The sequence below is a fragment of the Camelus ferus genome, chromosome 25 (genome assembly GCF_009834535.1).
Source record: "Camelus ferus isolate YT-003-E chromosome 25, BCGSAC_Cfer_1.0, whole genome shotgun sequence".
Classification (NCBI taxonomy): Eukaryota; Metazoa; Chordata; class Mammalia; order Artiodactyla; family Camelidae; genus Camelus; species Camelus ferus.
The window spans coordinates 13,740,230-13,754,805 of record NC_045720.1 but is presented as its reverse complement, the minus strand read 5'-3'; the positions used below and the strand labels follow the sequence as shown (position 1 = coordinate 13,754,805).

The window sequence follows — 14,576 nt, the reverse complement described above, 5'->3', positions numbered from 1 at the left end:
AGTTTGCAACAGCCAAGCACACCCGTCCCCTTTTCAGTGTAACAGGAGCCTGAATTCTGACCCAGGTAAGATGGTTCTCCAGGACATTAGTCTGTCAGGCTTTCCGAATAAAGTCGTTATTCCTTGCCCCAACATCTCCTCTCTCAATTTATTGGCCTGTCATGCAGTGAGCAGAACGAGTTTGGACTTGGAAATAGATACTGGCTGTAAAATGACAGTAATTACTGTGGCTACCAAAGCCAGGGCTAACGAAGGTCAAGTGATAAAGGAGCCTGAACCAGTCTGAATTACAGAGGTAGCAGTAATGCCATGAAACCAACTGTGTTGATTCTCTGAGTACCTGAATGAATAATTGGAATAAACAAATTTGACAAAGGCAGAATATCTACACTGGCACGATGACCCACTGAGTAGGTGTCCTTATGTAGAAAGAGCCAAGCGAAAGCCTCAGAAACTCCCGCCTACCAGTACAGTAACCCAGAAGTATTATCACAGCACCAATGGGAGAACTGCAGAGGTTAGCGCGTCATCAAAAACTTGAAAAGTGAAGAGGTGGTTACAGCTATCACGTGTCAATTCAATTTGCTACTTGACATGTGCAGAATGACTGAATTACCAGAATTTTAATCGACGATGACTGCGACTGCAGCAACTGTTTCAGATGGAGCGTCACAAAGCCTCTGTCACGTAAAGCCCCGGCAGCTGCCTCCATGACCTTCCTGATCGTGTCCAGCCAGCTTCCAAGCTCTGCAGCCCAAACTCGTCGCCACGGGGCTCAGAGCCCTGCACTGTCTGGCCTCTCATCACAGCGCCGCCCAGAGCCAGCCTACCCTGGGGTGGGGTGTCAATAATTGGGACTCTCCGGGGGGGGGGGGGGGGCCTTGAGTCCCAGTCACTCCTCTGAGGCCTCCATTAGAGAGAGGGCTTTGCACCCAGCGGCGCTCCCAGTGCCCTCCTGGACCACAAGCGCCCGGCGGCTCCCTTCACCCAGCGCTGTGCACGTCCCCACCAGGAGCAGAGCTCAAGGGTTAGGGCAGGCCCCCTGGTGGAGGGTGGAATGGTAGGGTGAGTGCTCCTTCGGGACACCCCCGCCGCGGCGCTGCCGGTGAGAGGGGGGTTCTGCCCGAGGGGCTCATGCAGGTCCCAGCCCACCACGCACTAGTCTTCTGCACGGGCCCCCCTCTTATCATCACGCTCCGGCCTCCCTTCCACTCCTCCAACCTCGGCCCAGAATTCCGGGAGCCGGCAGGGAGGCGGGGCTGAGAAAGATTTTCAACCAGCGAAGTGCCCCACGTCGGTACTTCAGGTACTTCAGGTAGCCGAGGCTTATATGCTGGTGACTCAAGGGCGGAAAAGCGCCATCACCCTCCCAATCAACAGACAAGCAAATAAAATCCATTTTTCTAGTTGGATTAAACGCTTAGATCGAACAAAAGTATTGTGCCCCGTGTGAGGATCGAACTCACGACCTTCAGATTATGAGACTGACGCGCTACCTACTGCGCTAACGAGGCACCTACAAACAGCCTACGCGCATAGGATAATGAGGCTAGCTCAGCGGCCGAGTGCGCATGGCCACAAAGCTGTGGTTTCATTTCTTTCTCTGATAGGCCCCTAACCCGGAACACTAACGTTCCCAGCCCCAGCACCCGCCGGGGCCGAACTGCCCACGAGGCTCCTGTAGTTCTCCGCCTGCAGGACTGTATATTAATCAACAAACACTGAGACTTGCTTCAACACACTGCGCTGAATAGGGGGGACTCGTGGCCTTGGGATTCTTCCTGCTGTTATAAACTTTTATTTTTGTAGAGTGCTTACAAAGCGTTTGCACACTGCTGATCTCGTGAAACACTTCTTGGGCACCTACCGTGACCCCGGCCGTGTGTTGGCTGGGTGCTCATTTACAGAGACACTCCCAGCCTCCAAGAGTTGGAGGGGGGGCACACATGCATAATAATTTGAAAAAACACACGCACGCACCCATGCACACTATTCGGGCCCCACCTCAGACCCCGATCCAGCCCGGTGCCCAGCCCCTTCTGACGCCCCAAGTTTCCACCGCTCCCCGGAGCTCCCCGGCTGAGACTACTCTTCTTAGAAGTGTCCGCAGCTCTGCAAAGAACACCTAGAGCAGCAGCACCCTCCGCATTTTAGAAGCCCTCTCCCCTCCCTTAACCCCAGCCCTTCACACCAGTTAATTTAAATACATTCGTTGTTAAAGGAAACTTGGTCACTATCACAAATGGATAATGGGTGTTTTTTTCCTCCGAACACACGTTAAAATAAATATTAAAATAAAAACCATTCTTCCACGTACCATCTAAAATCAACCAGAGTAAGGCACACTTACAATTAAAAGGCACACTTAATATTTGTATCTTTTGCTTATGTAAATTTTACCTTTAAAAACCCATAAACTAACAGACGTATGGATCAATGGAACAGAACAGAGAGCCCAGAAATAAATCCACAAACCTATGGGCAATTAATCCTCAACAAAGGAGGCAAGAATACACAATGGAAAAAAAAAAAAACAGTCTCTGACGAAGTGGTACTGACGAAGCTGGATAGGTGTATGTAAATCAATGTAATTAGAACACTCCTTCACACCATGCACAAAAATAAACTCAAAATGGCTTATAAAATAAGACACCATAAACCTCCTAGAAGAGAACATAGGCAAAACATTCTCTGATATATATATATATCATAGCAATGTTCTCCTAGGTCAGTCTACCAAGGCAACAGAATAAAAGAAAAATAAACAAATGGGACCTAATTAAACTTAAAAGCTTTTGCATAGTAAAGCAAACTATAAACAAAAAGACAACCTATAGAATGGGAGAAATATTTTTAATTGACACAACCGACAAAGGCTTAATTTCCAGAATATACAAACAGCGTATACAACTCAATAACAAACAAAAACAAGCAACCCAATTAAAAAAATTGGCAAAAGACCGAAACAAACATTTCTCCAATTAAGACATACAGATGGCAAATAGGCACATGAAAAAATTCTCAAAATCACTAATAATCAGAGACATGCAAATCAAAACTACAGTGAGGTATCACTTCACACCATTCAGAGTGGCCATCATTAAAAAGTCCACAAATGATAAATGCTGGAGAGAGTGTGGATAAACGGAACCCTCCTACACTGCTGGTGGGAATGTAGCTTGGTACAGCCACTATGGAAAACAATATGGAGATTCCTCAAAAAAACTAAAAATAGACTTACCATAGGATCCAGCAATCCCCCTCCTGGGAATATATCCGGAGGAAACTCTAATTCAAAAAGATACATGCACCCCAATGTTCATAGCAGCACTATTTATAACAACCAAGACATGGAAGCAACCTAAATGTCCACCAACAGGTGACTGATAAGGAAGCTGTGATATATAAACACAATGGAATACTACTCAGCCATAAATAAAAATGAAATAAGGCCACTTGCAGCAACATGGATGGATCTAGAGACTATATACTGCTAAGTAAACCAGAAAGAGAAAGAAAAATACCATACGGTATCACTTACATGTGGAATCTTTATTAAATGACACAAATGAACTTATTCACAAAACAGAAGCAGACTCACAGACAGAAAACAAACTTACGGTTACCAGTTGGGAAAGAGGGTGGGAAGGGATGAACTGGGAGTTTGAGATTTGCAGATACTAACTAATATATATAAAACAAGTAAACAACAAGGTCCTACTGTATATCACAGGGAACTATATTCAATATCTTATAATAACCTATAATGAAAAAGAACATGAAAAGGAATATATATGTATGTAACTGAATCACTATGCTGTTCATCAGAAACTAACACTGTAAATCGATTATAACTCCAATTAAAAAAATTTTTAATTAAAAAAAAACAACCCATAAACCCATTAACTCCAGCCACCAACAAGCAAGTGGAAGGGCTTTGGAGGAGTGTACTGACGATTGCAAGCTTGAAGCGTTTCAAAAGATAAGCGGGTTTGATGGACCAACGAACAAACTAAGGACGAGAAGTGGAGAGTTTCTGGGAGACTGCGAGTACACTATGGCGTTAATGTGGATCTAGGTGATGGGGACACCAATATTCACTGTACAATTCTTTCAACGTTTCTAGTTTATCTGAAATGTTCTCATTATAAAGTGTTGGAGGAGAATTTTTTAAATCACCCAGAATTGGGGGATGTTAAGGGGGAAAGTGGCAACATGAGTGTAAGGAAGTAGGAAAAATACTATCTTAAGAGCAGGCACCAGAATTCCTGGGAGGAGGGGGAGAGAACCCTGGGGAGGGGGGACCCCGGGGGAAGGGGGCGCGGGGAGGAGGACAGCTTCGCCCAGCCGGGGAAGGACTGAGAGCTCCCGGGCAGGTGAGGCTACCTCCCGAGACGAGGGGTGGGCTCCCTAGAGTCCCCTGTCTCCTTAGGAGGAGCTGAGGATTGGGAAGTTTCCCTGGACCCCAGACCTCGAAGGTTGCGTGGAACTTACCTACTTCAGGCCTTAGCACGCGCTGTTCCCTCCGCCTGAAGTGGCTTTCCCACCGCCAGACCCCTTCTCTGTGCCGGGATCTCCTCCGCGCCCTTCTTCAGCCAGGTCAAAGGTCACTTAATCGAAGAAACCTGATACCCATTGCCTTCCAAGGATTGCTTCTCGCTTCCACACCTGCCCCACTCACTTCGGTAAATGGAGGCTCCTTCCTCCCGGCTACACGCTATCCCAGGGGCGGCTCATTTACTCCCAGAACAACCTGAAGGGGTCATTATTACTATTGCCCTGCACGTACAGAAGCTCAAACTCGAATCCGAAGAGCTAAGGCCACCTGCCCAAGTTCCAACCGCTTGCAGCCCAGGGAGGCAGGATTCCATCCCGAGTGGAGCAACATCGCGGGGCCTCTCACCAGCACTTGCCCCGCCCCCAGAAGCAGTTTCCAGAACTGTTTCCTCACGTGCAACTCCTAAAGTAATTTTGAACCTCTTTGATTAACATTAAATGGATGTCTCAGCTTTCTCATTGTCAATTCAGTTACAAAGGGTGTAATTTCCAGTAAATTGTATATGCTGATTTTCTAAAAATAAAATTGCGTGTATGACTTTTTAAACAGGCATCCAATGAAATCGAAATATCTTACGGATTTCATACAAACCATAATCTACTTTAAATAGACATGAATAAACTCTTAGCATTTAAGTTTACATTTATTTTCGCCCCTGAAGTCATATTTCCACTCTACTCGCCACCCCCCACAGAGAATTGTATCTTCATATACTACAGAGTTTATGTTTTATGTCTGCTGTTGATCACCCTAGCATGCCTCTCAGCAGCAAGAATATGTGCACAAATTGAAAATATTTTGTTTCCTGTGACCATAAGGCTCTGTCATATTTTTCTTCTAAATTGACATATTATTTTTGTTAGTACACAGTGAATCAAAAATCATAAATATATTTATGGATTTGAAGAATAATTATTAAATGGAAAAGTGGAAAATCTGAAACAAATATGTATGAGATGGATGCGACTTTTTAATCCCACTTAATTTATGTCTGCGTAGGCTGGCTGTTCCCTTTTTGCTAGAATGAAGTGGGATTCAGCATTAATTCTGTTTCTGTTTTTCATATTTACAGATGTTAAGTGTTGAGAAACTGCTCACACGAAGAAGTAAAAAAGGGTGGAAAGAGTTTTGTTTCAGCACTAAAACTCAATTCCTTAAACAATTTCATGTTATATCCTCAACAGTCACCTCCCATCCATCCATCAGCTTGGTTTGGTCCTCTTTCAGTTTTGAATTTGAAGCCACAGTAATTAGTCATTAGAGTCTCTCATGCTCTCAACTTCTAAACCAATGTTTTGAATCAAACATTCCCTTTATTTGCAGCACTGGAGGTTTTCTCACCAAAAGGGGGAGAAAGAGCAGAGATAAAGGGGAGATGGGAAGGGGGCAGTGACTTGACTGCCCAGAGCAGCTCTTCCTCCAGCTGATCAATTTTAGGACATCATCACATTGTACCTCTGGGGTTCATGTCCAGATGACATTTGATGGGGCTTAGATTTGGTCTGACAGTCAGTAGCGGCCGTTGTAAGCCTATTTTACAGATGAAAAGTGTGTGTGTGTGTGTGTGTGTGTGAGAGGCGGGCTCAGGGCTGGATGAGCAGAGTAATTTACTGGAAGCATGTTGCAAATTATTCTTCCTCCATGGCTTGGAGAGACCCAGGCAGGGAGACCACCTGGGAAGCCAGGAAAGAATCCAGGCCCAGGGAGATGAAAACATGTTCCCAAAGATGCTGCAGAGACTACAGAGAAGGAGCCGAATGGAGCACTTTCTACAGGAACAGCCAGAACTTGAGCCTGATTTACTTCTAAGGATAAAGAGAGAAGTGAAGTATCACTCCAAATTCAGATGAGCAATGTCCAGAAATGTCCTGCTGCTGTGGGACCAGGCAGGAAAACAAGAAAAAGGGCCTGTTTAAGGGAAACCAAATAAATTCTGTTTTTGCACATTTTTATTACCCAAATAATATGTGCTCATTATAAAATACATGTATACATACTGTATCAGTCAGTCATTGCTGCTTAACAAATTACCCAAAACTTAATGGCTTAAACAACATGTGTTTTTTTTTTAATAGATTTATTGAAATGTACTTAACCCACCACACAATTTACCTGTTTAAAATGTACAATTCAATGGTTTTTGGTATATTACATTATTGTTTTTAAAAATTGTGGTAAGATATATATACATATGGCACAAAATTTATCATTTTAAGTGTCCAATTTAGTGATATTAAGTACATTCACTGATGTTGTGCATCTATCATAACTATCTGTTTTCAAAACCTTTTCATCCCCTTCAAGCAGAAATTCTATATTCATTAAGTAATAACCACTCATTCCCCTCTCTCCTTTCATTCTGCTCCCCTGGTAGCTCCTAATCTACTTTCTCTCCATGAATTTGCCTGTTCTAGGTATTTCATATATGTGGAATCATATAACATTTGTCCTTTTGGGTCTGGCTTACTTCACTCAACATAATGTTTTCCAGGTAAGCATGTATTTTTCTTGCTCACAGGTATGAGGGTGAGCTGGGCTAGCTCCAGGCTATGGCTGGGTTCAGGTCTGCTTGTCACATCGTCATGGTCTCCTGGACCAGCCATTTTCCAGGGTGCCTTCTTCTCATTGAGGGTCACAGAAGCCTGAGAGACCAAGCTATGCCAAGCAAGCACATTTAAGGCCTCTGCTCTGGGTACATGCATCCAAATTCCATTGGCCAGACCAAGTCACCTGGCCAAAATCAATATCCATGGGCCAGGGATATATCCTCAGCCCACAGGGGAGAAGCTACAAAACCAGGGCAGGGGAGGGAATGAAGAAATAAGAACAATAGGTGGGGAGGGTATAGTTCAGCGGTAGAGTGCATAGCTCAGTGGTAGAGTGCATATCTAGTATGCATGAGGTCCTGGGTTCAATCCCTAGTACCTCCATTAAAAAACAAATAAGTAACCCTAAATACCTGCCCCCACAAAATAGAAAAATATAAGTTAAAGAAAAGAATAATTAGAAGAATTGAGAATAATCTAATCTGCTGCACATAGAAACTTACATACGTAAGTCCTCTTCATCTTACCTTTGCCCCAATCCTATGATATCACAATACAACTAATATCAGTATCATACTGTCCTGTGACTTTCTTTTTTCCACTTAACAATAAACCAGGAACTCTTTCCCTGCCAGTACTTAGAGATCTTCCTTGTTCTCTGTAACTGCAGTGGACTATCTCTGAGAACAGCAGATTATTTTAAGGTGCAGGCATGCCCAGAGGGAAGACCATGTAAAGATGTGGAAGGAAGACAGCCAACTGCAAGCCAAGGAGAGGGGCACTGGAAGAAACCAACCCTTCCAACGCCTTAATCTCAGACTTCCCATCTCCAGAACCCTGAACAAATTTCTGTGGTTTAAGCCCCTCACTTGTGGTACTTTGTTCTGGCAGCCTGAGCTGAGACGAGGACTTCGAATTCTATAACATCTAATTCTTCTCAATTAGTAACAAATACTGTAGCGAACATTCTTGTACAGGCTTAACAACGGAAGTCTGAGGAGCTTATGGGCAGCCAAAAATCACGTTCTGTCCTGGATTCAGGTGGGTTTGCTGTTTCACCTCTTTGGAAGCACATGAGGAATTTTCCATGTACCTGAGGGTGAAGACCAGAAACTCCGGGGTTTGCCAGTGCTGGGGCAGTTCCAGCTGTTAATAGCTTTTCTTTTTACACCTGACCGCTCCCTGCCCTTCCATCCCACCCATAGGTCATGGTCTCCAACTGTCTGGCAGGGATCACAACCAGACTGCGGGCAGCATCTGACCTGACCACGGTCTTTGTACATTCCTCTGCCGTCACTGGTCCAGTGGAAGGGAAGTCGGGGTGAGTGGGTTCCAGAATCCATGCTCACTGTGACTCTCACCTCCTTTCCAGTTCTCTCTGCTTAAAAAAGTAAATAAATAAAAATGAAGAATATAGAGGGAATCATGAGGCTGGGTGAGGGTAAGTTTACTGGGGAAGGAAGGAGGCTGCAGAGAAGGGTTGCATTTGGGGTGCGGATTCTCCCATGATGCTTTGAGAGGAGGTGGAGGTTTCCCAGACCTGGACCTTTCCCAACCAGGACTTGGTAACACGGTAGGACTTGGCTGTGGCCCCATGTGTCTCATCTCATTATTCTGGCTGTGACAAGCCAGAAGCCAGGGCACAGCAGCTGGGCAAGTCCAGGGAGGCCAAGGGAGGCCAAGCGTAAGGTGGGAGGAGGAGGTTTTCCTCGGATGTGCCCTGCGGAGACCAGCCAGCACATCTGTGTCACGTGTCTGGGGCAGCGCAAGGCCATGGTCCTCCCAGCTCCACCTTTGACTGGACGAGCGGACAGCACTGTGTGAGTCAGCATGTTGCTGGAAGCGTCCAAGAGTCATAGCTCTGAGCCGTGCTGACAGAGCACCCAGAAGGAGGGAGGCCTCGCCCCTGCCAGCCCGGATGTGCCTGGAGGGCTGTGCTCTTCTCCACACTGGGCCAGAGGCAGCCCTTACAAACACTTGTCTGGCCTCATCTGTGTCCTGCTCAACAGCTTCTGTAGCTCCCACCGTCCATGAGACAAAGGCCAAAGTGCTCCTGCGCCCTCCCACCCCCACCCTAACTCTCCCCACTCCTCACCACCACCCCTAGCACATAACTCAACCTCTACACTCCTGGGGACCCCCTTCCTCCTGCCGCCTGCCCCGGCTAATTCCTCCCACCTGTTGTGACCACAGAGAGGCCTGATGCCCGGGCCAGGTCAGCCTCCACGCTCTGTATTCCCATGGCTCTTGCTCCCCTGACCCGAACACTCATCCCAGTTCAACATCATGGCTCCTCATGTGCCATCTTTCCCACTGGACTCTGGGCCCCACCACAGCAGGGGTCATGCCACAGGCTGTGCAGAGCCCACGGTGGACCCATGAGCATTTAATGATGACAGAAGAGGCTTCTCACCTTCTCCTGTACATGCTAGTCTTTCCTTGAGGGCAGGCACTGCATTTGGTTCATTTCTAGATCCCCAAATCGCAGTCTGATTGGAGACCTAGTTCCTAGTTCCAAAGATGTGCAGGCTCTGATTTCAGTAACCAAGTGAGCCTTTCCACGAACTGGCCAGAAACACATTCAGGCTCCTGGCACTTGCTCCACTTATGGGGTGGGAGGACAGTGAGGTCCCCTCACCAGAGGAGAGGAAAGGGTTACCACACTCACCTCTCAAGACCCTCCCACTCCACCCCCTCCTGACAGGTGAGACAGGAGATGGTAGGTGTGGTCCTGGCAGCCCTGGGGCAGCCTGCCCAGGTTCAGACCTGGAACACGGCAGTGATTTTTGCCCGCAGTTCCAACAGGTGTAATGGCAATGGCAGAGGTCACAGTGTGTGTCCTGGTGTCCCGGGCAGTGCTGGGGCGTGGAGCCATGAGGTCCCCTTCATCACAGAGCTGATGGGCGTCATGGTTCCTACGAGAAGCAGCCAAGCATTCAGGGGCTAGGCGGCTTACACAGGAATCCTTTCAAATCATATCACTAAAATCTCTTCCCGCACCTGTATTTCAAACATAGTGTTTGTGTCTGAAATTGCACAACTACATTGTGGCAAAGTTGCATTATCTGGCCCATAATTTAAAGCTTAGAGATTTCAGCTAATTTAGTTGATGACAGTCTGATGGCCAAAGGGAGAAAGTCTGATTCCAAAGAGGCATTTACTGGTAGGTCCAGGCCACCTTCAGCACGTTGCACATGCTATAATATTTGCTCTCCTGAGTCTTTGGGTCTTATTCTATTCAGAAATCTGTCCCCAACTATCACACACAGACACACACCCCACAAAGCAAGTCTTTGCTCATTGAAGGGAAGCAGGGAGTTGGCCAGTGAGCTGATTAATCCTTACAATCTTTTTAAGTCACTAGAGCCAAAGAGGTGTGCAAGGGGGAATCTTCGAGAACAATGCGTTTCTCTGCAAAAAGAGGCAATCAGCCAGTGGGGGTGGGGGTGGAGGGTGCAGGTGTCCAGGTAGAGGCAATACAACCCGCCTGGGCCACAGAAGCAGCTGAGGCTGGTGTCTCTGCTCTCCCCTGGGGTAGGGGGTGCTGGAGGTGACCATTTATTTCACACAACAGGTATCTACCAAGTGCTACCGTGGGATAGCCACTGGGATCAAGGTAGTGAACAAGGCAGAATTGGTTCCTCCTCATTAAGAGACTCTAAGTAGGGAAACAGACACATGAACAAGGCAATTCCACACTGAGCTCAGTACTATGAAGGAGGCAATGAGAGTTAAGCTGAGACCCAGAGGTCGAGTTGTTCATTGCAGACGGCAGAATCCACTCTAGCTGTTTATGTGGAAAGGGATTTGATGCAGAGTATTCAGTTCAACTTGTTGCAGAGTATTCAATTACTACAATTTCCAGGAGGTTCAGGGAACCACACTTGGATGCCACAGAGGCACGAACAACCAGCCAGGAAGATGCCCGTGTGTTCCAGCGGAAGCCTTCCTGCTGCCGCGGCTCTCCACCACCGATTCCGTGGTTCAGCGTTCATGTTGGCCCGCACTGCTGCTGCAGAAGAACCAGCTCCCTGAGGGGGGCCTGCCCAGGGTGCTCACAGTGCCTTCCAAGTCTTGTGGGGATGCTCCTGCCTGTCAGAGCCTGGGTCCCATGCAGAGGCCTGGGAAAAGGAGTTCTGAGCTTCCCAGATGCCATGGGAAAGCATGCAAGAGGGAGGTTACAGAGGGTTCTGAGGGATCTAATCTGCGCAGCTGCCAATTAAAATTAAATGTTCTGCTGTCTAGTGGTGTGGCTGTGGAAGATGTTTGATTTTTTTTCTTTCATTTTAACTCCTTTTTTAAATTTTTGTTTGTTTTCCCCAAATTTTTATAATGAATGTTTAATATTACAAAACAAAAGGCAAAGCCCAAAGAGTTATTTTCAAAAGAAAAGAGACAGAAGAGTTTCCCAGCCCAGCCTGGAGGGAGGGTCCTTCTGATTCCCCCCGCCAGCACAACGGCCCCCTTGGCCAGGTTTTGACCACTTGGCAACCTGAAGCTCTTCCACTTTCTGGTAAGAACAAAACACACACATGTGTACAAATGAAATAGAGACTGTGTAATTTCAATTATTTTGCACACAAATTAAATCTCTCCTATTTGCATTTAAAATGGCATTGTACAATAATAAAGATGAATGATAAAGGTCATGTTAATAATATTACATTTTGATTTTTTTAACTTAAAAACATTAAATAGCAAATTAAAAAAACACCATGAGAAGATGAGAGAAAGACTACAGAAGAAAGGAAAAAGTTTTCTGTTTTTGTACCATTCATCACACTTTTTCCTTTTGTTTTAAACAAGGGGCCTCAGTTTTTCATTTTGCATTGGGCCCCACAAATTCTGTGGCTGGCCCCGCTGCCACCAGCAGTGGATCTGTCATTTTGTGAAGTCTATGCACTGACTAAGATGCAGAGCTACCGGAAGTCGCCTACATGTCTGATTGGCACACAAGATGGTACCGGACTTTAGGAAATTGTTTGGCAGTTTCTTATAAAAGGACATGGCTCAGAATATTATCTGTAGCCCTTGAGGAGGAGCTAAAGGTCCTTGACTTTTTTTAATGGCTAAACAGTTACTCTTTTGTCTTGCTTGGTTGTTTTCCTTTGCTTCTGTGTTTTCTCACTTCCCTGATTAAATTTATTCTTTGGAACTCGAGGAAGGCCTAGGAAGCTTAGATTTTTTTACAAGTAAGAGGCAGGCAGAAGACATGGGGTGGGGGTCTGTCGTAGGAAGGCCCCATAGGGCCCTGCTTGGTTGCAGTTACACAATTTCATACATTCCTCAAAACTCATACAGCTGTACAGTAACAAGGGTAAATTACTACATCTAAGTTATACCTTAATTTTTTTAAACACTTCCACAAATTTACCAGCCAGAAAAAGGGAACTGCCATGTTTTTTATGCATATCCCAAATCTTGAGCAGAGGACTGGGAACTCAAAAGTAGGAAACTGGAGAGAGCAAAGGGACTTTGCAGCCTTGAGCCCCAGAGAATTCAGCTGTGGCTTTGCTGGGTGCTGAGGGTGGACTGACTGAGAACGGGCCCAGCGGGGCTTTTCCCCTGAAAAGCAGTTGTGGAAGGACCTGGGGTGGGTGGGTGGGGTTCAGGGTGCCTGGCTGGACACCTGGCCCATTTCTGCTCCCACCCTCCGCCCTCACTGACCAGCAGAGGCAGCAGCGGTGCCAGCCCCTTGCCTGCCTGCGCTGAGCTGATTACATGCAGAATGGATTGATTGGTGTTGACAGGGAGCTATTTACCCGTCTAATTATATGCCAACTAGTTTTCAACTTAATTGCACTTCTTGGGTCACTGGGTAATGAGACTGTACAATTTTCATGCTGCTGCAGGCCTTGATGGGGATGTGGCAGGGACGGGGTGACAGCTGCTCCTTGAGGTCAAACAGGTACCCCGTTTCTCCAGGGCCCACAGCCCAGGCTCTCAGCCCCTGGTCACCCCACAGACGAGCTCTGGAATCCTACCTGGGGACCTTCTGCCGGTGCAAGCTGGCCTCTGCCCCAGGAGCTCTGAGCCATTTCTTCACCTAACAAACATCGACTGAATGGCTGCTATGTGGCAGCCCCAAGGTGGGATAGGTGCTGGGGGGGCCAGGAAGCTAGTCGGCCTTGCCTGTCCCCTAGCCCCCACCCCAAATTGCTCACAGTCTGAAGGAGGAGATTTTTCACTTAAACCAGCAAGTACAGAACATGGGTGCAGATAGGAGTAAGGTCTTTGGAGACAAACTCAATCCAGGCTCAGCCACTGGGCCCTTGAAGGATTTACGTAACCTCTCTGTGCCTTTACAGAAACGTGGCAGGGCTGTGACCTGCTGCAGGGCATTTATAATGGGATTGTCCCCTCCCTCCCGGGCCCCCTGGGGACATCCTCTCCCTCCGTCTCCCTTACCTGTCTCATGGAATGTCTCATAGTCTGGATTTGCCTGATGGCTTCCTCTGTGTGGGATCACCTAAAAAACAATTTTTAAAAAACAGTCAAAATTCAGGTTATATGTCTTTGATTAATTAGGTTTGTTAATTTATTTTATTTTTAGAGGAGGTACTGGGGATTGAACCTAGGATCTCGTGCATCACACATACCACCCTATTCTTCTGAGTTGTGACAACCAAAAATATCTCCAGAGTGGAGAACCATTGCCCTAGATAAATGGGATTCTCAGGAAACTCCGTCACCACTCATCTGCTAACAGGAGATGTGACGACACACATAGAGTGTATTTGCAGGCTGTTCTAAAGGATTGATAGAATCTCTGGGGTCTGTGTGAGGGCAGGGAGCTGGGGACAGGAGAAGAAGGGCTCTTTTTCCTACAGCAGCTTTAGAGGGGAAAATTCCACTCAAAGATTTTTTGTTTAATTTTTGTCTTTTGGGGGGAGGTAATTTGGTATTTTAATTAATTAATTTTTTTTTAATGGAGGTACTGGGAATTGAACCCGGAACCTTGTGCATGCTAGGTACATACTCTGTCACTGATCTATAGCTAAAAAATGAGAGCTGCCTGTGCAATGGACAGGTGAACACGGTCCCCACAGGCCATGGAGGCCTGACTCTGTCTCAGGGGGACCCACCATCATTTATTCACCTAACAAAGAGAATTAGGCCCAGGTGAAGGGAGAGCCCCAGAACACCCACCCACTTTCCTTCTCCCTTACACACATTCTGGAACCATCCCACCTGCTTGGATTGTTCAGAGAGTGGAAAGGCACAGGGGCAGGGGAGGGAGAGTGAAGCTCGGCTCAGTGGAAAGCGCATGGGCTTTGGGCTTTGGTGTGACCGTGCGGGGCTCTGCCACTTACTAGCTGTGTCATCTCGGGCAGGTTACTCAGCTTCTCTGAAGCTTGCTTTCCTCATCTGTGACACAAGGTCTAGTCATCCTTGTGTCCCTTAGCACAGCTAGCCAGCATGCAGGGAGCACGCAGTGCTGGCCAAGTGTAGGAGGGTCAGGCTGCAACGTT

At 46.8% G+C, this 14,576-nt stretch overlaps 1 protein-coding gene and 1 non-coding gene across 5 annotated transcripts in view; both read right to left on the bottom strand.

Annotated features, from left to right (window-relative positions):
• Positions 1-1,441: 1,441 nt before the first annotated feature.
• Positions 1,442-1,514, bottom strand: TRNAM-CAU. Its single transcript has one exon. It is a non-coding gene; the product is annotated as a tRNA-Met (tRNA).
• A 6,005-nt stretch (positions 1,515-7,519) lies between these two features.
• C25H8orf76 (chromosome 25 C8orf76 homolog) overlaps positions 7,520-14,576 on the bottom strand; it is a 48,887-nt gene continuing 41,830 nt past the window's right edge. The window contains exons 6-8 of one of the 4 annotated variants that reach the window (XM_032467606.1): positions 13,513-13,573; positions 8,367-8,485; positions 7,520-8,197 (exon numbers count right to left, since the gene is read on the bottom strand). In XM_032467606.1, coding sequence (XP_032323497.1) covers positions 8,084-8,197; positions 8,367-8,485; positions 13,513-13,573 — 294 coding nt within the window. In that variant the 3' untranslated portion in view covers positions 7,520-8,083. Of the gene's footprint in view, positions 8,486-13,512; positions 13,574-14,576 lie in introns of all 4 variants that reach the window. The other 3 variants (XM_032467605.1, XM_032467603.1, XM_032467604.1) reach the window with 3 other exon arrangements.